This window comes from Sciurus vulgaris, assembly GCF_902686455.1.
Source record: "Sciurus vulgaris genome assembly, chromosome: 3".
NCBI lineage: Eukaryota > Metazoa > Chordata > Mammalia > Rodentia > Sciuridae > Sciurus > Sciurus vulgaris.
In genome coordinates, this window is record NC_136463.1 from 81,758,104 (window position 1) to 81,785,933 (window position 27,830).

Here is a 27,830-nt window from a genome sequence, read left to right on the forward strand (position 1 = left end):
CTGGTAAATGGATGAAGTTGGAAAATAGTATGCTAAGTGAAATAGTCCAAGCCCTACAAGTCAAAGGTCAAATTTTTTCCTCTGAAAAGTGGATAATGATATATAATGAATGGGGATATATATATGATATATAATATATAATGATATATTATGAACGGGGATCATTGACGGGAAGAGAAGAATGAAGGAACTTTGGATGGTGTAGAGGAAAATGGAGTGGGAGGGAGTGGGGGATGGAGATAGGAGACTGAAACAGATGGTATTACCCTATGTATGTGTATGATTACATGATTGGTGTGAATCTACACTGTGTACAATGAATCAAAATATGGTCTGTAAAAATAAAAAAAATTAATAAAAAAAAATTTATGCTTAGTGTCTTCCCCATCCCATCTAAAACTGGTCACCCATTAATGAACATAAGCCATGTCAGAAAAGCCCAATAACAAAAAACTCCCATAAAGAAGTCTTGAAAACTCCTGTACTTTAGATGACTAAAGCACATCTTTATTTTGCAATTGAACATTGAGTCACAGCTAGTTTTTTTTCCATGTTTGTGCCTGAACAACTACTCAATTAAAATGAAATATGGTCAACAAATATGTACGATAGCATTTCATGTAATATAAATTGTTCTCAGGACTGAAAGTTTTAATGCAATCCAGCATTTTCACTCTGTTTGCTACTGGTATTTGTAGACTTTTTAAAAAACATGAATGGCAGGAATTCTAATTTATCAATGAAGTTAAGACAAATACACAAGGCCTTTTCAAGCACATGTAAGCTTCAGTGACAAACTCAAGTGATAAATTTCAAATTACCCATTGTTGACCAAATTAATCCTTAGCTTCTTTGTCTCTAAATTATGAGAACAAACCACATGGAAAGAGAGTCCCTTATGAAATGGGTGGGGGAAAGGCAGTCTTAAAAAAATTATAAGACTAATTGAATTTTGCTACAAGTTCAGTAGAAACAAACATGAAATGGCAACAGAAATGTAAAATTATATATTTTAATTAGGAAATAAACTAATAGATTTTTAACTAGGTGACTTTCTCACTTCATTTGTACATATAGCACCGGTTACAAGAAAATATTCCAAATTAAAATACCCTCTACACAATCATTTATAAAACTACTGTTCAAAGGTATCATTGATGAGTATAAACTATCAGTCCTAAAATTAAACCTACACTGTAGAAAATAAAGACTAGTCTTTCTTATTTGAAAAGATTATAACACAGAGTTCATACTTGCAATGTGCCGATGCTGGAGAACACTGGGTTGGACAGTTTTTAATTTTTTTTAAGCAGATATTTTCTACTGCCAGAAGATGAAAACAGCTCGTGAACTGTTTTAGTCTCCTAAATCCTGCGCTTTGTTAAAATCTATCAGGACTTTTGTCCCTTTAATCTTCCTTGGAGTGTAATAAAAACTTAAAACCCTAGGTACTACACTGAAAAATTTCCAGGTTTTCATGTAATGTATACAAAATCCAAAGCAGAATGGTTACAGTAAGCCAAGCTTGGTAGAAGCTAGCTGAGAGAACTCAAGAGTCCAGCAACAGTCAATGGGGTAGACTTTATTGTACTATACAAATTACAGAAAGGTGGCAAACCTAAAATCACACAAATTACCTCTTAAATATCAAATAAGCTATCAAGAGATCATTGTAAAGCATTTAAACTTGGGTCCAATCTAAAGAGCTCTAATACTAATCAATCAATTTTTTTCTGTATTTACAAACTCCTAGGATTATATCTTTAGATGTATAAATTAAGTCAGTAGTTAAGTATGAAATAAAGTGCTACTATTTGAAGTTCAAGAAATCAATTTGAGAATTGGAATTTGACATACTTTACAGAATACAAAAATGAGTAATCTTGTCAACTTATCGAAGGATTGGAAAAGACAGGTGCCAGAGAATCACAGAATCAAGTGGAAATTTTCTTGCCCAGGAATGCAAATAACTGGAACACTAAAATTCAAGAGTAGAAACCAGAAAGCTTCTTTTATTAAAAAGTAAAACGGACTCAATTTTGACTACAATGGTTGGGGGGGAACCACAAATCAGCAACTATCTGGGTCTAAGGGTTGAGCAAGGCAATCTTCCTCAATGGCTTCCTGATTATTTTACTTAGCAACATGGCATTTAATTTAAGATGATCACAAGTAATAGTGTTAAATTATGGAACCTCCCAGGGTTGAGGTGTCTAACACTAATCTCTCATAACTGCCACAAAAGGTAATGAAGATAACATATTTTAGTTGTTCAGGGTATTTATTTCATAGAGTTAGTGATTGGGGGTGGGTACTGGGGATTGAATCCAGGTGCACTTAACCCTGAGCCACATCCCCGGCTCTTTTTATTTGAGACAGGTCTCACAAAGTTGTTTCAGGCTTCTTCAAGTTACTCTGACTGGCTTTTAACTTGCAAGCCTCCTGCCTCAGCCTTCCAATTTACTGGGATTATAGGCTTGCTTGCACCACTGCCACTGGCAAATGATTTTTTTTTTTTTTTAATGTGGAAAGCAAAAGTCAAAATAATGAAATTCTAATTGAATCAAGTCCTTCCATCCCCAGTAATAGAGATTGAATGCAGGGGTGCTGTACCAATGAGTGACATCCCTAGTCTTTTATTTTGAGATAGGTCTAAGTTGCCTTGGCTGGTATTGAATATAAATTCTCCTGCCTCAGCCTCCTGAGTTGATGGCATTACAGGCCTGTGCCACTGCTTCCAGCCCCAGTTGAATCAAGTTTAATGAGTAACAGTAAATACTACCTTTTAAAGCTGCTGCTGAACAAATCATGCCTATAGAAGTTGGTTTAAAGTGAAGATTTTTTTTTTTTTTTGTTCATCTACACTAATAATCTGAAGCATATAAGACACCACTGCTTCAAGTCAGAGTTGGGCCCAATGGTCTATGACTTTGACAATAAAAAGGCAGAACCATTTATTGGGTTAGGGACCTCTGCACATAATTAACTGTAGTGAATTTTAGGCACGGTTTTCAGGCTTTAACTAAATCACATTCTTACAATGATGTCCTCACTTGTGTCTGCCACAGTGACAAAGCTTGGGAACTTTTCTCCATGGTAGACACATGCAGCAGCATGTTTAACCTCACATACAAACATTCACCCACACCCCAGAAGTCTAGAAATAGAATATTTTACACTTAAAAGCAGTATGTGCAAATTTTCTGGAAATTTCTTTTCTAGAGCCAAAACAAAGCAATATGAAAAAGAATGCACATATTTGTAATATGCTTCAAAATGATTGCTCTTGTTTATAATGAAATTATTTTTCATCTAAAATTGCATTTTTATATAAGTGTAATTTCCCTTTTTTTCTTTCCAATCCTTTGAAGACTTTTTTAAAAATGAGTATCCTTAAAATCAAGTCATAATTCTAATAACATTTGAAAGATACATTCATTTTCTTTACAGCATGAAAGACATACAAATATCCTTTTTTCCCTTTTAAACAATTAAAGAAGTTAACGTTTTCAACTTTTTTTCCATAGAAAAATATTTTCTATATCATTTACACAACAACAGATAGGAAAACTCTACAGTGTTTAACTAAAACTTTTGTGAGCTTAACAAGGCTTTCAAACATTTCCATTCTTGTACTGGAAATTTTAAAAGGTTTCAGGAAGTTAAATGTTTGAACTCTTCCCTAAAACTATAGTCTTTAATTTGCAAGATTACTAGTAACTTTCACATTGCAAATTAAAAGAAAAATCTGTTTACTTATTTATGCATTGAACCATGTCTAACTAATTCAGACAAATTACACCCAAGCAGATAGTACTTATGACTGCCCACTTAGCTAGGATGACAAAATAAAAACAATGGTGACTCAACTTCAGAAATCAACAATATACTAGAATAGAAAAACATAAAAATAAATAGCAGCAAATTTATATATAGAAACAAATATTTTGTTGTCTACCCAAAGCAAATTCACCAATATTGTGAAATAAAATGTCTAATTTTGGGCAGAAATAGGAATTGTTATTTCTGATAACATCAAAAAGCTTATAATAATAATTGCTACTAAAAATAAATGAAGGCTATATATAATAATGTTGATAATTGTTGTAGGCATTGTAAAGAAAATTGAACCCCAAACAATTAGGGGTTTCTTGGACTCTTCAAATTGATGAAATTATCTACTAGCAAACAGCCCTCAAAAATGCTTTAGGATTATGAAAATTCCTTTTTATCTATATGTTTAAGACTTCTATAAAATAGTTGCTACAACTTGTATTGTGATCACACTGAGATATTAATAAATCTTTGCCAACAGATCAGTAAATCCAATATTTGATGAAATTAATCCAGTGGATTATAAAAACATAGCTATTTCATTTGGAAGAAGCACCACAACAAATCCAGAAACTGTGGATGTATAGCTGAAGTAAATGTGGGAAATAAGCAATGTTAATATAAAGTACTCAGTTTGTTGATGTGGCAGCTTACAGCAGGCTATGGTATCATTCATATACATCTTGTCATATCATCAAGATGTTTATTCAAATAAACATTTACCATAATGTATTAACTACAAGTGACTTATATGCAAATTCACCTGAACTATGAAATTATTACCAAATGAAAGAGCCTGTAAACATAGCCCACATTATTGTGGTATAACTTTTATGAATTCAAAACTACTTTGGCAACCTTACCATTAGAATATTTTAAATATTCCAAATACAGATATTAAATAGCACATTGTTATAAATTCACATTCCCTTCTCCATTCATGATCAGATTATAAAATGAGTAATGCTTTAATTCTATTGCATGTTCACATTATGAACATAAATAATTTCACTATAAAATGATATATGCTCTAAATCTTAGTTCTGTGTTTTAAGTGCTTTTAAAAATTAGTCTTCTACTTGCAGTCCAGAATGCTTTTATATTGCAGCCTCAATACTTCACAAAAGCTTATGTTCTCTGACAGGAAAGCATGATTGAGTCAAGGTCCTGATTAGGGTCACTACTGCAGTCTACTTATTTTCTAATTTAAGTAACATCTCCTAAGGTTGTCATAGTTATGAAGCAAAAACACTGCCTGAATATGCTTCTCAAGTTGAAACAGACTAAAATTCACAAGAATTATGATATTCACAGAAGTTACAGCTTACTGAAGTTCTAGTATAATATAGAGAACACCAGATTGAGAATTAGAAAACTTAGATTATACAAGACCAGACTCTGCTAAATCAATTACTGTTGCTGGGTCTCTGGTTCCTTGCTACAATAATAAGGGAAGTGGAGACAGGAGAAAATTATTCCATTTCCTTTCAGCTCTCAAGTTGTATTTGAGGCAGGAGACAAGATTTTTTTCTCAAATTCCTGATTAGACCTGATCGGACGTGCCAATTGATGATCAACAACTTCTGTACTTTAAACAATCTTTTCTTCCTGTTTGTGGGCATTAGCCTTAATGAAATACACGTGTAAACAAATGCACTACAGTATCTCCATGAATACATATATATTAGTACCTGAAACCTTCAAGCAATTGTCTAAATGCCTTAACAAAACTTTGTGCATTTGAAGTCAGTTTATTCTTAAAATGATCAACCATTTCTTTTCCTTCTACTTGTCCTAATGGGCCAGACAAAAGAAATTTTTCTGAGATGTTTACTCTGCCTCAATTTGGGATGGTTGCATCAGTTTGACAAATATAACCAATTATTCTTGTGAATACAAAGATTATTCCAAAATGTTCTTCATCCTATCTACACAGTGTTGATACAAATCAGATGCTAAAAAGTAAAATAAAAAAAAATAAAAGACAACTTGAAATGAACACAGGAAAAGCATTTTAAATTGGAGGGGGAAGTTCTTCACTAACACTTCTTAGCATTTACAAAGTTCCTTGAGTCACCAATACTGATTTCCACTTGTCAGAATAAAAGAGCATTCTTTCTCGAGTGTGTAATGGCATGGAGGCAGGGGTGACTAGAGGAGTGGGAGAACAGCTTAGGTATAAGAAATTTGTGATTTACTACACATTACATCCATATGGATGGAGTCTAGAACTATTCAACTTCATATATGAAAGCTACCATTATTTTTAGAAGTCTATTTAGATTGAAACGTTAAAAAATTCTTATGTGTAATGGATAAAAACTTCACTGTTAGGTGAATAGGGAAGCTTAATTGGAGTAGTTATTTTAGAAGTTGTGAAGGATAATTTAAATTTAAATAAGATCCTAATATACTTTTTAAAAGGATCTTTTTTGTACATACAAACACTGATAAAGGGTAGCTTCCAGAAGAAAAAGTCATACATGAGAAATTTAAATGCAATTCTACACCTCCAACACATTGTCATTTAAAGACAGGCATTAATGATTAAAAAAGGCAGCAGTGCTTTGCCAACAATTAGAGTTAACCTCGCAAGTGTAAACAAAGCTGTAAGTTAAAGAACATGCCAAGCAAGACATTTGTCTGTTTACATCTACAGAACTGTTATCTTTTTGACTGTGGCTGTCATTTTCTGTCCAGTTAGCAGAGACTTTAATTCATGCAAAAACAACTGCAAAAACAGTTATTTCATATGTAGACCCCCCAACGTGACTTTCCTTTTTCACTTTTCAACTTGTCATGATGTTATATAGCAGCCTAAATTACATTTATCTGTTGGTAAAGAATGGAATGTTCAAATAAGTCTATAGTTAACTTAGTATTTTATACTGTCTTAACTGAAATCAGAAAATAGATAATAAAGATTATGTTTCTCTCTTTAAAAAAGACTTAAAAGTATTTTAATATAATTTATTTGGTATCTTGGCTATTAATGTTTAGGAGCTTAACTTCCTGAAATGTATTATGATGGATTTTGAATATGTGAAATGACATCATTTAGATTTTACTTAAGATTTTTAAATGTACATTTTCCCCTTCATACTAAATGGCATTCCAAAATATCAACCATTAGACTCTAAACTTTATCAAAACTATACAGAAATATTCAGAAACCACTAGGAAATTAATCTATTTTAACCATATTCATATAAAATATTTATATAAAATAACATTTGAATAGGCAGGCAAACTTTTACTTAAATGGGGCAATTTTAAAGTTCTATCTCTGTAGACTTGAAACCCAAAAATCCTGAAGAGGAAAACACAAATATCCTTAATGGGAATAAGATCCTTGATCAGACTGGATAATCAAAAAACTCCTTATATAACATGCTTATAATTTAATAAGTATATATAAACTGGAGTAATTTAATTGTACACAAAAATGACAAGAAAACCCTCATTTTAGTTAAGGAAGGGTTATACTTAGACTCAATAATAGTTAATTTCTCATTTGAAGATCCAACTCCCCCCCAAAAAAAGTTTTGTATTAACTAAAATGAATGCTAAAGAGAAATATTTTAGTTGTAGATAGGAATAAATCAAAACTAATTGTTCTAGAGCTTAGAGTCCCAGTATTTTATCAGATGCCACTTCTAAAGTCAGGGATAAAATAATTAAATTTGAAGAATAAAGCATCTTTTTAAGTTGAGCTGCTTAACTGTAACCCCTGTCCCACAGTAAAGGAATGTGCATATTTTGAACAATTCTGTAGCAGCAGAGCGTGCACTCAGTAGAACACAAAGTATTTTTGCTTCTTATGGCAAAATACAAGTATTGAGTAAGAAACAGAATTTCTTTACCCTTCTTTGACTGCATAACTCTCAATACAAGAAGCCTGTTTTTAAAATGTGAACTTATTCAAAATGCATAAAAATGTAAGAATGTACAATATACTTACATACCTCCTAGTGGGGTCAAATGAGTGCCTTTTCATTAGACATACGAAGATGTCTCAAGGCACTTAAGGGGTTAAGACACAATGCATGCATTCCTTTACATCAAGTATGTGAAATCACACGATTTGGAATAAGCCAACCTTATGATAAATATAATTACATTATTAAATTCAAGAAAATGTGTAGATTCATATTTATACTTTTTATAAGATGCTGGTAAATGGACAATGTGCAGCATTTCCTGGGAATAGCAAATTCCACCTTTCTTCTTCTGAACAGCAGGTCTCTAGAGGGGTTGTGTAGGGAAAGATGTGCTGCATCCATAGGCAGTGTATTGGCTAATATTGAGAATGATATTGCTAAAATTTTAAAAATAAAATCTGGTAATCAGTATAGTAAGTACATGATCCACTGGAAAAAAAAAAGAGCTGACTCCTGATGTTTACTTCTTTTTGCTTTCAAGATACAGGTATACAACAGAGATGATGAGAATTCTGAGCCTTGTTTGTGGCAATTCTACCAGAAGGGGACTGCATGGCACCACCACAAAATTTCATAAATTACCCTGAACATACTGAGTTATTCACTATTTGTTCGGAGCAAAGCATGAAATAGTCTTCAAACATGAGTCAAGATTTTGAAGGGTTGACTTTTTTTAAACATAAAGTGCAACAGTGCTGAAGTTTTCAAAAGTTTTTTTTTGAGTTCTTCATTTTTTTGTGAGACGCCATTTCCTGTAAGCAGTATCATGGCACAGTGAATATAATGAAAAGCAGTTTTCCAACATGAATCCCAGATCTTTTGTTTCTTATTTATTTGATGATGTTGTTAAGGGTTTAATAAAGCCTTCTTCATAAACCTTCAAAATAGCTTCACATACAAATCTGTACTGACTCTGAAAAAGAAAACAAAAGACATACAACTGATTAAAACAAACAAACCCAGAAAACAGGACCATACCAAAATAAAAACATCTCACTTGGCTTGCTTATAAAAGAAATTCAAAATTAAATAGTATAGACAGCATTTTTTTAAATCAATAGATAGGCAAAAAATAAAGTCTGAAAATGTATTTTGTTGGCAAAACTCATATGTTGATGGTAGGGATGTTAAAGTGCTACAACCCCTAAAAAGAGGAATTTGAGAGCATCTATAAAATTACATTAATTTACCTTTTGACTCACTTCCAGGAATTCCCACTTCCAGCAATCTATCAAAAAGATAAACTAGAAAAAGAAACTGAAAACACATATTCGCTTTCTGTTTATTTACAATAATGAAAACAGGTGGAAAAGAGATCCAAACCTGCCATCAATAAGGGTTTGGATAGCTGGGTGTGGTGCATGCCTGTAATTCCAGTTAGTCAGGAAGCTGAGCAGGAGGATCAAAGTTCAAGGCCAGTCAGGGGCAACTTACTGAGACCCTCAAAAAACAAAACAAAACCAAAAAAACCCACAAAACAACAAAAAATGGCTGGGTGTATAGCTCGGTGGTAGAGTACTAGGGTATAGCATGTGTGAGGCTGTGGGCCTCAGTAACACACACACACACACACACACATATGGTTTGGGTGAACAATCCAGGGAATGCCCTCACAATGGAATATTATGTAGTTGAGGAAAAAGAGGAATAAAAATCAACAGACAACTACAGAATGATTCTAGACTTCTTTTTTTTAAGTGACAAAAAGCAGGGCATATAAAGTACACACAACATATTCTTTATAAAAGCAAAAATATAAATATCAGTATTTTTTTTTTTTTAAAAAGCAACAGAAGGGTAAATCATTAAAATTGGTATCTTATAAAGGGATAGAAGGAAAAGAGAGAGGAAAAAAGAGAGACTGAATTTCATTAAATATACTTTTCTTCTTTTACAGATTTTATTTGGACTCCTGTAAGTAATATTACTTTATATGAATTGTAAAATTGATTTAAAAAATTGAAAATATCGTACTGGGACTGTAGTATAGTGGTTGAGTGCTTGCCTAGCATGTGTGAGGCACAGGGTTCAATCCTCAGCACCAAATAAAAATAAAAGTATTCTGTCCTTCTGCAATCAAAAAAAATTTTTTTAATTGAAAATATCATAAGATGAATCAATGTATATATCTAGTTGATGCATAGCTATATTGAGGGGAGTTGATTCAAATTATTTAAGATAGTAATTTGTTTATCTCTTTTTTTGGAGTGGGCGTGGGGATTACCAGGGATTGAACTCAGGGACACTGGACCACTGAGGCACTCCAGCCTTATTTTATATTTTATTTAGAGACAGGGTCTCACTGAGTTGCTTAGCACCTCACTTTTGCTGAGGGTGGTTTTGAACTCAGGATCCTCCTGGCTTAGCCTCCCAAGCTGCTAGGATTACAGGCATATGCCACTGTGCGGGGCTTGACTGTTTATCTCTTGTAAGCTATACTCTCAAGTCAAAAAGAACTGTGCAAAGTTGAAAATTCTTTTCAGCAACCATACTGATTATGGTGTAGTATTAGTGTTGTCATGCAGAAACTGTGGTTGGGCAGTATGAAATAAAACAAGAGTGTACTTGTAATAGTCTTTCATTGCTGACATTGTAAAGAACTTGTATTCTTGTTAAAGAAGAGAACATAAAATGTAAGATAAAGGAGGTTTAGTAAAAATACTGTGGTTCGGAATTGGCAAACTCAGTGTAAACACATTTTCCTAGCTCAGTCAACTAAGAATTTCTATAGACAAATAACAACCCAACAATAATAAAACTCCTTAGTTCTTAGAGGGTGGTGCCTAAAAGCATCTCTCAGTAATATGTACCAGGACTTTTTTTTCCCCCACTGAACTACATCCTTAGCCCTTTTTGTTTTATTTTGATATAGGCTCTAAATGTCCCAGGCTGGCCTCAAACTTGTGATCCTCCTGCCTCTGTCTCCCAAGTTGTTGAGATTGTAGGCATGTGACACCAGGCTGGGCAAGAACCAGTACTTCTTAAGAGAAACTACTGATTATAAATGTAGGGCATAAAATGTACCAGGTGGGCCTAGAAATCACTTTTGATAGCAAGGGAGCTAATAAAGCTACTAGGATCTTGATAAAAGGTTTCAGAAGCCAAGGTGAGCAGTTCCCACTGGTTGAAAATGAGACAATTTAGGCATCATTAAGAAAAATAACTGCAATAGGTTGAAACACATTAAATGTTTGAATCCACTATTTCTTTCTTTCTTTTTTTTTTTTTTTTTTGGTGGTGCTGGGGATTGAACCCAGGGCCTTGTGCTTACAAGGCAAGCACTCTACCAGCTGAAGTATATCCCCAGCCCTGAATCCACTATTTCAAAGTAAATCCCAAACAAACATAACAAGTCATCACCACTGGAAAAAGCAAGTAAACCAACTCAGTATATTGAAAACTTGAGCTGGGGGTGCAGCTCAGAGGTAGAGCGCTTGCCCAGGATGTATAAGGACCTGGGTTTCATCCCCAACACTGGAGAAGGGGAAAAAAGAAAGAAAGAAAGAAAAGAAAACTTAAAGGGTAAGAATCAGGTAATCACGTGTTTATATCGCCTTTCATATAAACACTATTCCACTCACTGACCAAGATGAGTAGTAGTTTCTCTTTATTTATTTATTTTTGAGGTTGTGCACAAGTTAGGCAAGCATCCTACCACTGAGCTACATTCCTAGCCCAAGAAGTTCCTCTTTAAACAATTATTCTAGCTAATAAATGAAGATACATAGATAGAATTAGAATATCATTTTTCAAACCTGATGAATGGATGCAGGCATTGATTACTTGAGTGTACTAATATCACAAAAAGGAAGAGATGTGCTTCTGAAAAAATAACAAACCACCTAAGCTGCTAAAAAGTCTATGAATCCACTTATCACTTTTAGGAAATAGGGAGAACATCACCTTGATGATGTAAATCAGCAAAATCCAGACAGTGGGGAACTATATTGCAAAAATAACTCAATTTGTAAAACAAATAAATTGCAAGGAAAAGAAAAAAAAAACAGGGGAGGAAGATTTTACTTAAATGGCATTTAGGGGACATAAACTAATCAATATGTACAGACCTATTAAACAAAAATTATAAAAACAAAAGCCTATCATGAATGTTATGATCCTATAATTCTACTTGTTGGTATAGATCTGAAAGAAATGAAAGTGGGGTCTTGAAGAGATATAACCCATGTTCACAGTATTATTCACAATAAACAAAAGGTAGAAAAAGCGACATAAATGTCCACTGATGGACTTTGCTGATTTACATCAAGGTGGTGTTCTATTTCCTACGTGGATCCATAGACTTAGCTTAGGTGTCTAGGATCCATAGACTTAGCAGCTTAGGTGGTTTATTCTCTATTCAGAAGCACATATCTTTCTTTCTTTTTGTGATATTAATAACAAGTGATCAATGCCTGCATCCATTAATTCATCAGGTCTGAAAAATGATATTTTAAGAAATTCACTCTTATGCACACAAAATAAGGATATATGATCAATATACAAAATCAATTGCATTTCTACACCCTAACAATAAACAGTTGTAAAATAAAATTAAACAATTCCACTCACAATAGCTCCACGAAGACTAAGACATGAGACTTTTACAGTGAAAACTATAAAACATCACTGAAAGAAATTAAATACCTAAGTAAACAGGACAATCTTGCATTTGTCTAGTTGGCTTTTTTTCTTCCTTTTGTAACAAGGACAAACTGATTCTAAAATTCATATGGAAATTCAAGGGACTGAGAGGAATTATAAAAATCATGAAAAAAAGAAAAGTTGAAGATTCTTATTTCCTGATTTTAAATTTTGCAAAAAAGCTATAGTAATTAAGACAGTGTGGTGCTAATTAGTAGTATCTGAATAATAAATAAGTATTCATTATATTATATTGTCTACTTCTGTGTATGTTAGAAATTTTGTATAAAAAATGTAAAAGCAAAAAAAAAAAAAAGACAGGCATTTAGGTCACATGAATCTATCTGTTTAGAGCATAATCCTGAGTTGCTAGGATTATGGGGGTGTGCCACCACATCTGGATCCAGTGACTCTTTTTGGGGGGCGGGGTACTGGAAATTGAACTCAGGGACACCTAACCAGTGAGCCATATCCCCAGTCCTATTTTGTATTTTATTTAGAGATAGTCTCACTGAGTTGCTTAGTGCCTTGCTCTAGGTGAGGCTGGCTTTGAACTTGGGATCCTCCTGTATCAGCCTCCTGAACCACTAGGATTACAGTCGTGCCCCAAAGACTTAATTATGCTCCAAGAAACGAAAAATTTTAAAGTTATGTTAAGATGATGATGATTTTGGTACTGGGAATGAACCCAGGTACTTTACCACTGAGCAACATCCCCAGTCCTTTTTATTTTTTGAGACAGGATCTCACTAAGGTGCTTACAGCCTTGCTAAGTTGCTGAGACTGGCATTGAACATGAGTTCTTCCTGCCTCTGCCTCCTGAGATGCTGGGATTACGGGCATTTACCACTACACCTGGCTAAGATTATTTTAACATTTCTGGTGTCAATAAAATTATTTGAAACAGACTGACCTATATACTCTAAATATGATGCAGGGGCAAAGCACACCTAAGTTTAATCTTCAGGACAAAAAAAGTCAGTGGAGAATTACAAATAGCTTGATTTCTAGGTTATTTTTATTGTTGGAATTTAAGTTCTTATGTAAAAAAGAAAGGTATTCTACCACAGCTGTTTCTCCGAGAGCAAGCCTATCAGGATTTCCAGTTCAGTGGTACTGTCATTGTGAGCGTTCTACCTGACTAAGCAATACAAGACAGATTCCTGTGCGTATGTTTAAACACTCAAGAATTAGGATGCTAGGCCACTTGCATGTTGGCAGAAACTGTAAAAGGCCAGACATTAAATATTTCAGAAACTGCAGGTCATAGCTGGGCATGGTGGTGCATGCCTATTAATTCTAGTGATTCAGGAGGCTAAATCAGGAGGATCAAAATTTTGAGGCAAACTTAGTGGCTTTTCAAGCCCCTGAAACAAAATAAAAAATAAAAAGGGTTGGATGTAGCTCAGTGATAGTGTCCTTTGTACCCTCTGCCAAAAAAATGAATGAATAAATAAAAATAGAATTAGACCATATGGTATTTGATGCAACATCTTAACTATGCTCAATGCTGAAGTGGTGTTTAAAAAAAAAAAAACAAAAAAAACAAATGTGGGGAGTTAGATGTGATTCACAGGCAGAAGTTGTTGACCCCTGTGCTACAGTTATTAGCTGCTAGTAAGGAATTAAAAAGATATGACTCAGAATATGACTTAAAATATACACTGATAACAAAAACCATCATGTTGAAGATTCACATGTGTATATGAACTATAGTACTTACAGGTGTTTGGATCATCATGGCTCGTTGATCTCTCATTGTTCTTACAATGTCTAGTGGATAAACTGGTTGATTGCATTCAATGAGACACATGGCTGTTTCCATAGTAATAAGAACTCCAGTTCTTCCAATTCCGGCACTAACAAAGATAAATATGGGAAAAGTCTTACTGATACTATTCTATTAAAATTCTTGTGACTTTAGTGCAGAAAAATCAAAATACTGAATAATAATATTGAAGAATAATTTCATTTTAAGGTATATATTAGAGAAGTAGCAAGTTAACTTCTAAATAAGGTATAAGCTTATTGGAGCAACTTCCCTTAAAAAGTAGAAGAGAATTATAATAATCACTAATGAACACATAGAAGACGGTACTACTTTGTATTTAGATAAATTAGGGTTTTCTAAAAAAATTAATTTTAATTAAGTTATCACTGAATAGTTAAGAACTCTTGGAAGTATAATCTGTAAACAAGAATGTAGTAGCTACTGGAGTCCTAGGATATGATGTGGCCACTTGTTTCACCATTTTTGTCACTTTGCTCTCAAGTACTTGGTCTGTGATCTGTTTTAATGATTTGAAAGTCTATTCTTACAATGTGCTGAAAAGGTGAGTTATTCCAAAATATCCTCCAAATAAAGTACTTTAAAACATGGTTATGAAACGGAGAAAATAATTTCCATATCCTAATCTCTGGGTCAGTGGAAGTGGAAATGAAGGTTGGAGTCACTGTATTTGGCTCTGTGAGGGCAGGAGGACACCTGGGTTGGAAAGGAAGGAAGGTAGCCTGCCACTGTTTGCCTAGAACTACTGGAAATAGCATATCCTGTAATAACATTTGGTAGGTTCACTCCAAGAAATGTGGGAGCACTCAGTGAGTGTCCCAAGAAGGGTCATGGGAAAGACAAGAATACCTTGCTGGGAGGGAGAAAATCTAAACTGCAGACTGCATCCTAATGTGTATATTATGATCTGAATGTATGCCTCAAAATTCATGTTAAAACTTAATCACCAATGTGACAGTATTAAGAGGTAGGGCATTTTAGGAGGTGACTGAATCATGAAGGTAAAGCCCTCACAGATGGGATTAGGGATCTTATAATACAGTTCTAGGAAGTGAGGTCACATCTTTATTTCTTCTATCCCTTCTGCCACATGAGGACACAGTATTTACCCTCCCTAGAGGATGCAGAAATAAGGGATCACCTTGGAAGAAGAGAGTAGCCCTCATCTGACACTGAATTTGCAGATGCCTTGATCTTAGATTTGCCAGTCTCTAAAAGTAAGAAATAAATTTATTTTTTGGGGGGGGGGGGGCGGGTATAGGGGATGTACAGGAATTGAACCTAGGGACACCTAACCACTGAGTCACATCCCCAGCCCTTTTAATTTTTTATTTTAAGATAGGGTCTTGCTAAGTTGCTTAGGGCCTCACTAAGTTGCTGAGCTGGCTTTGAACTTGAGATCCTCCTGCCTCAGTCTTCTGAGTTTCTGGGATTATAGGCATGTGCCACCACACCCAGCTAAATTGTTGTTCTTTATAAATTACCTAGTCTTGGGTATTTTCTTAGAGCAGCACAAACAGACTAAGACAATCTACGATATTGTGTATCATCAGATCTAAATTATAATCACTGCAAGACACATTACAATTTCAGAGATGCTAAAATATAAAAAGCTTCCAAGAATCAGTGTAACAATCACTATTTTTATTTCTTATCACAAAGTTTCTGCCAAATATTCTGTTAGAACATATCCTTTGTTGTCTACCTTAGAGCACAGCTTTGATTAATTAGTCACAATGTAAGGACACAATAAAATACCTATTCCCTTATAATAAAAACAAAATCAAGTCAGTTATTCATTTGTAAAAGACAGGAACTAGAATACCTGCAATGAACAACAATAGGTTCTTCTTTGCCAGCCCTCTTATTTCGTACATGACAAACAAAATCCAGAAAGTCACTTGAATCATCAGGGACTCCGTGGTCAGGCCAGGCTATATACTGGATCTGAGTGAGTTGACGACTTTCATTTTTCTAAATATAAAAGAAAAATTATTCACCTTGACTTAGGAATTATCTTTAAAATATAAATAAATATCCATGTCATTTTAATTTTAAAAGGAAAGCAAAACCAACTCTTCCTTTTCCCCTCAAAGAAGTAATATATAAACTCACTAGTATCCTAAATTTCAGTAAAAAGAGAAAAACTATTTTAAGGAAATAGATGTATCTATTTTATTGGCTACTTATATCACTGCCTTTTTATAACTCAATTTTTTTAATGTGTGTGTATTTATGTTTATATTTATATTTTTAAGATGACAATAATTAAACTGGCAGAAACAAATTAAGATCCAGAGAAATACTTAAAGATCTGTTAACTGAGCAAAAATGGTAAAGCAAAAAATAAATACATGGTTTTTTTTTTTGGTTGGGAGACAAAACTGAGCTAAACCTGACACAACTCAGAGGACATTTTGGAAATTAAAGAAAAAAAAAAAAATCCAAATACATGTAGATTAAGAACTGGAGATCATAAAAAAACAGAGATTAATTAATCCCTGGATCAAATCAGTGATTATTCCTTTTGGGGAGCTAACTAATGCTTGGTATAAAGGAGAGAGTAAGAGTCTTAGATTTAGATACGTCTTGGTTCAAGCCTTGACTCTGCCAGTATGGAATTTATTATTTCAGAGCCTCACTTCTTCCTTCACTTGAAAAATGAAGTAACATCTATTCCTTTGAGGGACAATCTAAATGTTGAAAAGACTCCATAAGAGGACCTGTAAATCACCCAGCTACTTGGTATCATATACATAATTAACATACATCTAGTTATTCAATATTATGAAAACTGGTTATTGCCATTTACATTAAAGAAAGCTTCCGCTGCTAGACATGGTGATGCACACCTATAATCCCAGCAACTCAAAAGGCTGAGGCAGGAGGATTGCAAATTCAAAGCCAGCTCAGCAACTTAGTGTGGCCCTAAGCAACTCAATAAGATTCTATCTCAAAATAAAAAAATAAAAAAGACTGGGGATGCGGCTCCATAGTTAAGAGCCCCTGAGTTCAATATCTTGGTACTTAAAAAAAGAAAAAAAAGGGCAGGGTTGGGGGTTCCTTCCAAAAAGTACTGTGAAAGGTAATGGGGCGTGGTGGTGCATGCCTGTAATCCCAGGGACTGGGAGGCCGAGGCAGGAGGATTATGAGTTCAAAGCCAGCCTCGGCAACTTAGCAAGACCCTAAGCAATTTAATGAGGCCCTGTCTCAAACTCAAGAAATAAAAAGGGTTGGGGATGTAGCTTAGTGGTTAAGAAAGTACAAAATATACAAGACTGGGTAGTGCTGTCTATCTGACCATTGTCCATCAATGTATGTATGCATTTATACATACATGCAAATTTATTTTTCACAATTATATTTGGCTCAAACTTTACAAACATGACTTAGCATAGTTTCTAAGGTACCCAGGGTATCTAAAGAAAAGCCTCTATTCAATAAACTGCTGTTCAGGTGCTAATTTACAGAGTACAATAAAAAGACTGCTTTTTTCTTTTTCTTTTTGCAGTACTGGGGATTGAACCCAGGGCCTCAAGCATGCCCTAGTCATTTTTAAAAAATTTTATTTTGACACACAGTTTCATCAAGTTGCCCAGAATGGCCTTGAATTTGCAATCCTCCTGCCTGTACCTGAGATTACAGGCATACACTACTGCACCAAGTAGAGTCTATGTTGAAGACAGATATTATTTTATATAAACACACAGACTATCTTTCATTATCAATTAGAGAGAGTATATTAGACCACTGAGTTATATGGTATATGCCCCCAAACCCCCTAAATTTACTCTGACCTGAATAAAATTTAACTTTTTATTTCCAGACTTCTTAGCTTCATTCAATAGCTAAAGTCTTTTCTTTTGGCACTGGGGACTGAACCCAGGGGCACCTTTACCACTGAGCTACAGCCCCACCTCACTCCCCTTTATAAAAAATTTGAGACTGGGTCTTGCTAAGATGCTGAGGGTCTCCTAAATTGCTGGGACTGGTCTCAAACTTGTGATTCTCCACCTTAGCCTCCTGAGTAACTGGGATTAGAGCCATGCACCACTGTGCCCGGCAAGCCTTTCCCCTTTATAAAAAATTTTTAAAATTTGTTCTAATTAGTTGTGCATGATAGAATGCATATATACATTTTGATAAATCATACATAAATGGAGTGTAATTTCTTATTTTTCTGATTGTACATATTGTAGGATCACATTGGTCATGCAGTCATATATGTACATGAGGTAATAATGTCTGTTTCACTCTACTATCCTTCCTACCCGCCCTTTCTTTTCTTTTGTGGTACTAAGAATTGATCCTAGGGTCTCAAATATGCTAGGTAAGTGCTTGATAACTGAATTACATCCCAACCCACGGATTCCTTTTCTATATATAACGTCTGCTTCTTTCCCTTTTGGCAAGAAAGGCTCGTCTCACTGGTCTCTTTTAATCATATACTTGGAGTAGGGTTGTAGTTTTCATTTCCAAAGGCTTAACATTTACGGGAGAGGCCTAGGCCTTCACGGCTTATGCTGTTTGCTCTTCTCTAGCAGTTACTTCTTTTGGCTCCCTTTCAAACCACAGGTGGCTGGCAGGGGAATATCCAGCTGCAGGCAGTGAATGTGGGATACTGTCTCTAAGACTGGCAGCATCATGCCTTCTACACACATCTGCCAATTGGGGTACTGAGCCATCATTTATTAATCAATTTCCATTTCTGGCTTTGGAAGCCAAAGTGAGTAACCCAGTTAGAACTAAGAACTAGCAGTTAGAAGGCTCTAACCTGTAGGAAGGTCCCGCCTATGAATTTTTCTTCCTTAATATTGAGGGGATTGTGCTTTCTATTCTTTTGAAGAAAGAAACAATTTGACAGCTTTCATATTCACAGATATCTAAAGATTTTACTGATATGACCTGGAGTGAAAATTTTTTAATAATCAATCAAACTCCTGGTACAATCATTATGAATAGGCAAAGTAGTAAATGGTAATAAGTAATATTTATCAGACTGCTTTTATACTGATTACTAATATTTGGCAGTAGAAACTGGAATTATATTTATTATAGTACAGAAGAACACACTCTACAAAGTTCTAGAGTATCCCATCGAAACAGAGAGTTTAGTAATTTTTGTGATGTTTTGAAATAACCAGTACTCTGACTAAAAACCATTTTCAGCTTTCAAAATCTTTACTTCAAACACAGCAGTTCTACTGAATGGACACCCTGCCTTCTTACCTCTTGGTTAAACAGTGTCATATTCCTGAAGATATAGGCAGTGTTTCCTTCTTCTGAATGGCAGGTAACTTGGTAGCATCCATAGGACGAACTTCCTGAGGGTTCTGGCCAATACTGATGACATTTAACCTGGTAGCAACAGAATTATATAAACAAAGAAAATTATACACACACACAATAAACAAAGAAAATCACACACACACACACACACACACACACACACACAATCAACTTCTTAAGTTCTCTATTCTTCTTTTTTGTTTGTTTTGTGGTGCTGGAGATTGAACACAGGGCCTTGCATGTCCGAGGCAAGCACACTACCATGGAGACACGTCCTCAACCCAAGTTCTCAAAATTTTAAAAATATTTTAATTTTTAAGAACTTTCATCCAGGCACAGTGTCACATGCCTGTGATCCCAGTGGCTCGGGAGGCCGAGGCAGGAGGACTGTGAGTTCAAAGCCAGCCTCAGCAACTTAGCAAGGTCCTAAGCAATTCAGCGAGACTTTGGCTCTTAATAGAATATAAAATAGGGCTGGGGATGTGGATCAGTGGTTAAGTGCCCCTGGGTTCAATCCACCGTACCAGAAAAAAAAGAAAAAAAACTTTCAGAAAAAGAAAGAACTTTCAGACTTAAGAAAAAGGTACAAGAATAATTCAATGAACTCTCATAATAATTTAATGAACTCTTCATCAAGATCTACCAACTATTAACATTTTTTACCCTTTGAAATAATAATTAATGTTTGGTCATATTTTGAGACTCTAAATCTTCTAATTTTTAAAATTTTCATTTTTGAGTGCTGGGGATTAAATCCACAGCCTCTGAGCTACATACTTCCAGTCCCTGTTTTAAGATTTTTAAATTAGCTTTAATGACAATACATGACCATACAGCTCACCCACTTAAAGTATACTTTTTTTTTTTCTTTTTTGAGGGTACTGGGATTGAATTTAAGGACGCTTTACCACTGAGCTACATCAGCTCTTTTCATTTTGAGACAGGCTCTTGATAAATTACTGAGTCTGGCTTCTAACTTGTGATTTTATTTGCTTAGGTTCCCTTATAGGCAGATGCCACCATGCCTAGTTTTAGTATATCCACAGGTATGCAACCATCACCATATTCACTTTTAGAACATTTTCATGACACCCAAAAGAATCCCTATACCCATTAGTAGTCACTGTGCATCCTATCTGTTCCTATCCCCCTTTCCTCAAATCTGAATTTAGACGACGACTAATCTACTTTCTGTCCCTATTCTATTTCATGTAAACAGAATCATACAATATGTGGTCTTTTTTGTCTCCTTTCACTTGGTAAAATATTTTCTATGCTCATCCATGTTGTAGCAAGTATAAGTACTTCATTTCTTTTTACTGCCAAGTAGTTTTCAACAATATGAATATATTACTGTTTCGTGGCACATGTGAGTTGTTTCTGTTTTGTTACTGTGAATAAAGCTGTTATAAATGCTCATGAACAAAATTTTTGCATGTTCATGTTTTCAATTCTCTTGGGTACATCCAGGAATGAAGTTGCTGAGTTGTAGTAAATCCATGTTTAACTTTTTGAGGAAGTACCAGATTTTTTTAAGGTGACTGTACCATTTTATAAATCCATAGGCAGTGTATGAGGGTTCTGTTTTCTCTACAGCATTATCAACACTTATTGTTATCTGTCCCTTTTATTTCACTCATCCTACTGGATATGAAGTGGGTTCTCATTAGTATTGATTTGACTAATGTGGTCAAGTATTTTTTATGTGCTTAATAGCCACTGGTATATTTTCTTAGGATAACTGTCTATTCAGATGCTTTGCCCATTTAAAAAATTAGATTGTCATTTTAATGTTTTTAAGTTGTAAGTGTTCTTTATATAGTCTATATACAAGTTCCTTAAACATTAATCCTTATAAATAATAACAATGATAATAATAATGGTTAACATTTGTGTCATAGTTATTACATGTCAGTCACCGTTGAAGCACAAATCATGAAACCACAGGAAAAGATTAAAGGTTACAAAAGATTAAATCAATGACAATATTTTGATTATCTATTCAGTGTAATTTCAAACAAGCCCACACTATGTATAAGATTCAACTGTAACTTACTCTGCCACGTTCAACTTGTGTGGTCAACATTACAACCATGGAGGAGCCTTGTTCCCAAGTCATTTGCCAAAAATCTGCACAAGTGTGTGGTAATGGACCTTGACAAGCAATATACTGATTAATAATGCTTGAAGAAGGAATTTCCATCTAAAATAAAAAGGACATTAAAATGAAACTTTGGCATTACTACTTTTTACTAGGATTGGCAATATAAAAATGATCCACTAATTAATTGTGAAATTGAACATAATAAATCTCAATAAATTGGATTCAGTAAAACAATCTTTTTTATTTTATTGTTAGTACTGGGGATTTAACCCAGGTTCATTTTACCACTGAACTTCATCTCCATACCTTTTTAATTTTTTTATTTTGAGATAGTGTCTCACTAAGTTGAGGAGGGCCTTATTAAATTGCTGAGGCCTAGTCTCAAACTTGGGATCCTCCTGTCTTGGTCTCTCAAGTCCCTGGGATTATGGTTATGTGTCACTGTGCCTGACGGTAAAACGATCTATCAATAATTTCTTCTTTTATCTGTAGAAGAAATTTCTTAGCAATATTCACTAGTTTTACATATTTACTTTTCAATTAATAGAAATAAGAATTTAAATATAAATATTTCTCCAAACACTAATATGTTTGCAAAAGCAGCTTTATAGAGAACCTTGCTTCAAAATGCAGAGTTAGTAAATAAATAAAATAGATTTACCTCTAAACAGCATATTGGTAAATCTTGTGAAGAAGAAAAGCCTTGCCATTTGCTTTAGCTTGGATTTTGCATATTAAACAATTTTAAAGGTTATCAGAAAGACATTTACAATTTTTCAGAATGAGGTTAAGACAGTGCATATTTGGGAAAATGACTCATACTACATTTGAGGTTGGGGAAAAAATAAAGGTTCTATATTGCACAGGAATTCAAAGCATACCAAAGGGTGAATAGAAAAAGTCTCCCTCCCATCCTCGCCTTCAGTTAACATCTAGGACGGCAATCTTTTTTCTCATTTCTGATATACCCTTTCAGATATATTCTGTATACAACACACCAATGTTAAACTATCTTCCTTTTTTTCTGTAAAGCTATTAAAAAATGGTAGCAACCCACCCCTGCCCAGTCTCACTAGAGGGAGCTTTCCAAAGCTCTTAGCCAGCAAGACCTCCTTCAGCTCTGTGCATGTCCAAAGGCTTTGAGGGATGGAGATATCAACTCACCTCAAAAACCAGATGGGGTCTGTCTTCCATGGTGTCCTGTCCAACATGGGGCTACCCTGATCACCACTCCCCCAGGCTGCCCACCAAGGGCTTAATGGGGCTGGGTCAGTCCCACATGGGAGACAGATTAGGGCAAGTCCCTTTGTCATTTCCCATATGGCTCCATCTGCTTATGCATAAGCAGGTTTGGACTACTGTCCCTTGTATGGGCACTGCAGACTTTCATGGCCACAGGAGTTCTTTGCTATCTAGGAGGCATGTCCTGCCACCTGGGCCTCCAGCTCCTCTGAACTTTGCAGAGCCCTATGCCACACCCTCACTTGGTGCCAGCACCTCCTTTCCCTCTGTCCATCTTCCCTGAAGAAGCCTGGGCCAAGTGTGATTTGGGAAGCTTTTCAACACTGCCACTGGGTTCAGCCCGTCACTTCCTTTCTCTACCACAGCACACATGATCACCATATTAACCTAGAGAATCAGCCTGAGGGTTCATTTTTCTTCATCTTTCCATCAGTGGCTTTGGATTGATCTTTATATCTCCCATGGGGGCAGAATTCTATGAGCACAATTCACTAATCTTTCAATCAGTTTTACATGCTAATAATGGATAACATTAATCTTGAATCTTTTGGCATCTCTTCCATTAAATTGGAATTGCTTTCTCATAGTTTATATTAGAAAGATGCCCAATATACTAAAGCAAATCAGAAAAAAAATAAAATAAAAATGGTAGCATAATATTATTCTACATCTTATTTCTCTTGAGATTGTTAAATTAGAAAATAAAATTTCATTCATTTTAATAGTACTTCTGTACATACTTATACATATGTATGATACATGTTAAATCTAATTTATTTAACAGACATTTAAGATACTGCTAATGTACTTGCTACAGTAATAACGAGATTGAATACTTTTGTAAACCTAACATTTTTGTGCAAATGTTAAAATATATCTATATGGGCATCAGGAATGAGAATGCTAGATCAAAATGTATGTGCATTTAAAATTCTGCTAGGTGCTGTGGTACACATCTATAATTCTGGTTACCTGGAAGGCCCAGGCAAGAGAATTTCAAGTTTAAGGCCAGCCTGGTCAACTTAGTGAGACTCTGTCTCAAAATAAAAAATAAAAATGGCTGATGATAGCTGGGTATGGTGGTGAATGTCTATAATCCCAGATATTTGGGAGGCTGAGGATGGAGGAGAGTTGTTCATGGTTAGCCTCAGCAATTAAACAAGGCCCTAAGCAACTTTGTGAGACTGTATCTCAAAATAAAAAATAAAAAGAGCTGGGGATGTGGCTCAGTGGTGAAGTGTTCCCTGGGTTCAATCCTCAGTATAAAAAAAAAAAAAAAAAAAAAAGAGTTGTTGAAAAATAGGTAGTACCAAATCGCTCTCTAAAGAGGTTCCACTAATTTATACTTCCAACAATAATGTATGAAGATTGCTCTTTCGTCATACTCATTAATACATTCACAATTTCAAAACTCTTAATCCTCTAAAATGCAAGGCCTTTTTTTTTAAACTTAATCTGGTCTAGGTTCATTTGACAGCAAAATATACGTTCACTAACCTAAGAGTATTTATGCTAATTTGTTAGTCCCACTTACATGCTAGGGATGTTACCTATACTATATATATATATATATATACACACACACACACACACACACACACACACACACACACACTGAATAACCCTTCAAAAGTCCAAAAATTCTAAATCTCAAAGTATATTGACTTGCACATGATATCATCAAACTTTTTGGTTTTTCAGTCTCATAAGTAAAAAACAGTAATTCCTTGCCATTTCTTTGGAACCCGAGATTGAACTCAGGAGTGCTGAATCATGGAGCCACATCCCCTGTCTTTTTATTTTGAGACAGGGTCTCGCTAAGTTGCTTAGGACCTCGCTTAGTTGCTGAGGCTGGCCTTAAACTTGTGCTCTACCTGCCTTACTCTTGGTTTGCTGGGATTACAGATGTGCACCACCACACCTGGCTTCCTTGCAGTTTCCATTTGTATTTTTTTTTTTTAATTAAGCTGAATATACTTTTCACTTAAATATGTTTGATACTGTTTTTCCCAATGTTCCAATGGTATTGTGGTTTTGCAAAACAAAAACAAAAACAAAAATGAAATAAAACAATCCTTATCAGAAATACACATTAAAGCAGCCAATCCTCAATCACAGATCTGTATTTATAAATCTGACTATTTGCTGAAATTTATATATAAACTCAGAAGAGTTGCAGTGGTTTCTTGGTCATTTATAAGCATGCTTGGAGTTGTGAAATATTTAGATCACAAGATATAGAGATTTCCAACTAATGTCAAACAAAGCAAATCTATGCCTTCTTGTTTCTGCTGTCATACCTGTAAACAAATGATTGTTCTGCATGCTATATACTGCCATATTTTTCATTTGGTGCTTTTTGTTGGTGATTTTTCTGTTTACAAGTGCAGTGCTAAAGTACTATGTAGCGTTCCTAAGTACAAGAGGGCTTTGCACTTCTTTGCATATTTGTTATGCCTAATGAAGAATACATGTGTGTTAGATTAGCATTCTTCAGACATGAGTTACAGTATTATGGGTTGTGGGTTCAGTGATAATGAATTAACTGTATATTTAATAAAATAATTTAAATGGCAACAAAGTTATGATGAAATGTTGTGAGTAGGCTTATGATTGAATCCTAATTCTATATTTTCTCTAGAAGCGATGATTTAGTATTAACTAATTCAATATTTGCAAAAACTTTAGGCTATCACTACCTCAAACACTCAGAATTGACAAAGTGGGATTAAAACTTATAGAGGGTAGTGCTCAGATGAAAGACTGGCCATCTGTTGATAGTTTTTGAAGTTGGTAATATAGAGCACTCTTCATACTATTCTACTTTTGTATTTGAAATTGGCTATGAAATTTAACACATCATTTGCATTTTCATTTCTTTGAATTTTCTATGTTCTATGTCTATTTTAATTAAATAGTAATTTTATTTTTTTTCATTTTTAAATGCATCTTTTTTTATTGGTGCACTATAATCATACATAATAGTGAGATTCATGGGCTGGGGATATAGCTCAGTTGGTAGAGTGCTTGCCTCACAAGCACAAAGCCCTGGGTTCAAATCCCCAGCACCGCAAAAAAAAAAAAAAAAAAAAAAAGTAGTGGGATTCATTGTGTTATATTCATACATACATGTAACATAATTTGATTACTCTCATTCCAGTATATGGTATGTATGTACATATTTATTTTTGGTACTGGGGACTGAACCCTGGGGTGCCTTACCATTAACTACATCCCTAGTCCTTTTTTTATTTTTTAGGTTATTGGGAATTTAATCCAGGGGTGCTTTACTACTGAGCTATATTCTCAGCCCTTTTTTATTCTGAGACAGGATCTTGCTAAAAAGTCCAGACTAGCCTCAAACATGTGATCCTCTTGCTTCCTGAACTGCTGGGATGACATGAGTGTGCCATCATGCCTGGCTTCATGTCTTTATTCTTCTTAATCATTTATAGAGCTCTTTTATATTGAAGAAATAAGGCTTTTCTAGCATTTTAAAGATTTAGGGCATTACTTGATTTTATACTTTTTAAGCATACCAAACATTACAAATTTTACACTGCCAAATTCATCAATATTTTCTGTATGGGTTAGACATGTATCTAAGCTTAAAAACAGTTCTCCTTTCGGAAATATTAAACAATTCTCTCATTATTTCTTTCAAGGACTTTCATGATTCTATTTTCAACACTTATATTTTGATGCATTTCAAAAGTCAGCATAAAGAATAGGTAAAATATTCATAGAATGGTATGATGTACAGATTTGCCTCAAAACAATCTGAATGTGGGGATATAGGTGAAACAAGATTGACCCTGAACTGACAACTGCTGAAGCTGAGTGATATGTATATGAAGGTTCATTTTACTTTTTTTTTTTTTTTTGGTGGTGTGGGGAATTAAACCCAGGGCAAGTGCTCTACCACTGAATTACATTCTCAGTTCCTCATTTTATGTTTTGATCTAATTTTATACCTTTGAAAATTTCTACATTACAAAGTTAAGAAAAAATAGGAGTGATTCCTTTTTTCTCTTCAACTGGGGGCAAAGAATCTTTCTTACAATGATAAATTCTAGACAGTTCACCAAATTCCATTCACTAAATAGACTGTAGTATTTCCAATGATTTAAAAGGTCAAGGTACTGTTTACCATGAACAAAATTCTAGTATTCAGGTTGTCTATTTCTGAACTGGAGTATTCTATTTCAATGTTCAATCTATGTATTAATATACCAGCATCAAACTATTTTATTTAACATTATAACATTTATAATAATTTTAATGTCTTAAAATTTAAATATTCCATCTAAGTTAGATTCCTTATCAACAAAAAGGAAGAATCAATTCCAAAACTTATAGTGGTCCCTGTTATTCAAATAACAAGACATAATTAAAAAAAAAAAACTTACATTTATATAGTTTGCATTGATGTAGTCTTCATTACCTTTTAAAATGACCCGTGTAGCATCATCTGAAAAAATTTAAAAGAAACAGTATTTTTGTTCTGTTGTTTGTTTTGAAGCTGGGATTGAATCCAGTGCCTTGCACATGCTCTACCACTGAGCTAAACTCCCAGTCCAGAAACAATGTTCTAATAAAGCTACGTTAAAAAGATTAAATTTAGGAGCGATTATAGATACTCACAAGGCGAAATATCTCTGTATCTATTTTTGGAAATATTCTGAGGTAATTTGGCACAAGACATCGTCATTCCAGGTTTTTTACGATATAGTTGCTATAAAAGAAAGAAAAAAATCTTCAGTTCAACAATTTGTTTTGTTTCTTAGACTTGTTTCTGTACTAACAGGAAATAGTTTTTTTTTTTTTTTTTTCCCTTTCCCCTTTGAATACTTCATCTACACAATGATATATATCTGGGTCTAGTAGAGTACTGAACCAGAAATGCAAAGCTGAATTCTAAGAATTACATATATATTTTGAAAAACAGGTGAAAACAATTTTGCATACAGCAGTAGTACTAAAATTTTGA

At 34.4% G+C, this 27,830-nt stretch overlaps 1 protein-coding gene across 14 annotated transcripts in view; it reads right to left on the reverse strand.

Moving 5' to 3' along the window:
- Positions 1–1,562: 1,562 nt before the first annotated feature.
- The window catches only part of PTPN4 (protein tyrosine phosphatase non-receptor type 4), a 201,600-nt gene continuing 175,332 nt past the window's right edge, over positions 1,563–27,830 (reverse strand). For 13 of the 14 annotated variants that reach the window (XM_079132171.1, XM_079132168.1, XM_079132166.1 and 10 more), the window contains 7 exons: positions 27,485–27,575; positions 27,250–27,311; positions 21,551–21,697; positions 19,435–19,563; positions 16,031–16,179; positions 14,140–14,275; positions 1,563–8,688 (listed from right to left, as the gene is read on the reverse strand). In XM_079132171.1, coding sequence (XP_078988297.1) covers positions 8,602–8,688; positions 14,140–14,275; positions 16,031–16,179; positions 19,435–19,563; positions 21,551–21,697; positions 27,250–27,311; positions 27,485–27,575 — 801 coding nt within the window. In that variant the 3' untranslated portion in view covers positions 1,563–8,601. The remainder of the gene's footprint in view (positions 8,689–14,139; positions 14,276–16,030; positions 16,180–19,434; positions 19,564–21,550; positions 21,698–27,249; positions 27,312–27,484; positions 27,576–27,830) is intronic. The other variant, XR_013762604.1, reaches the window with a different exon arrangement.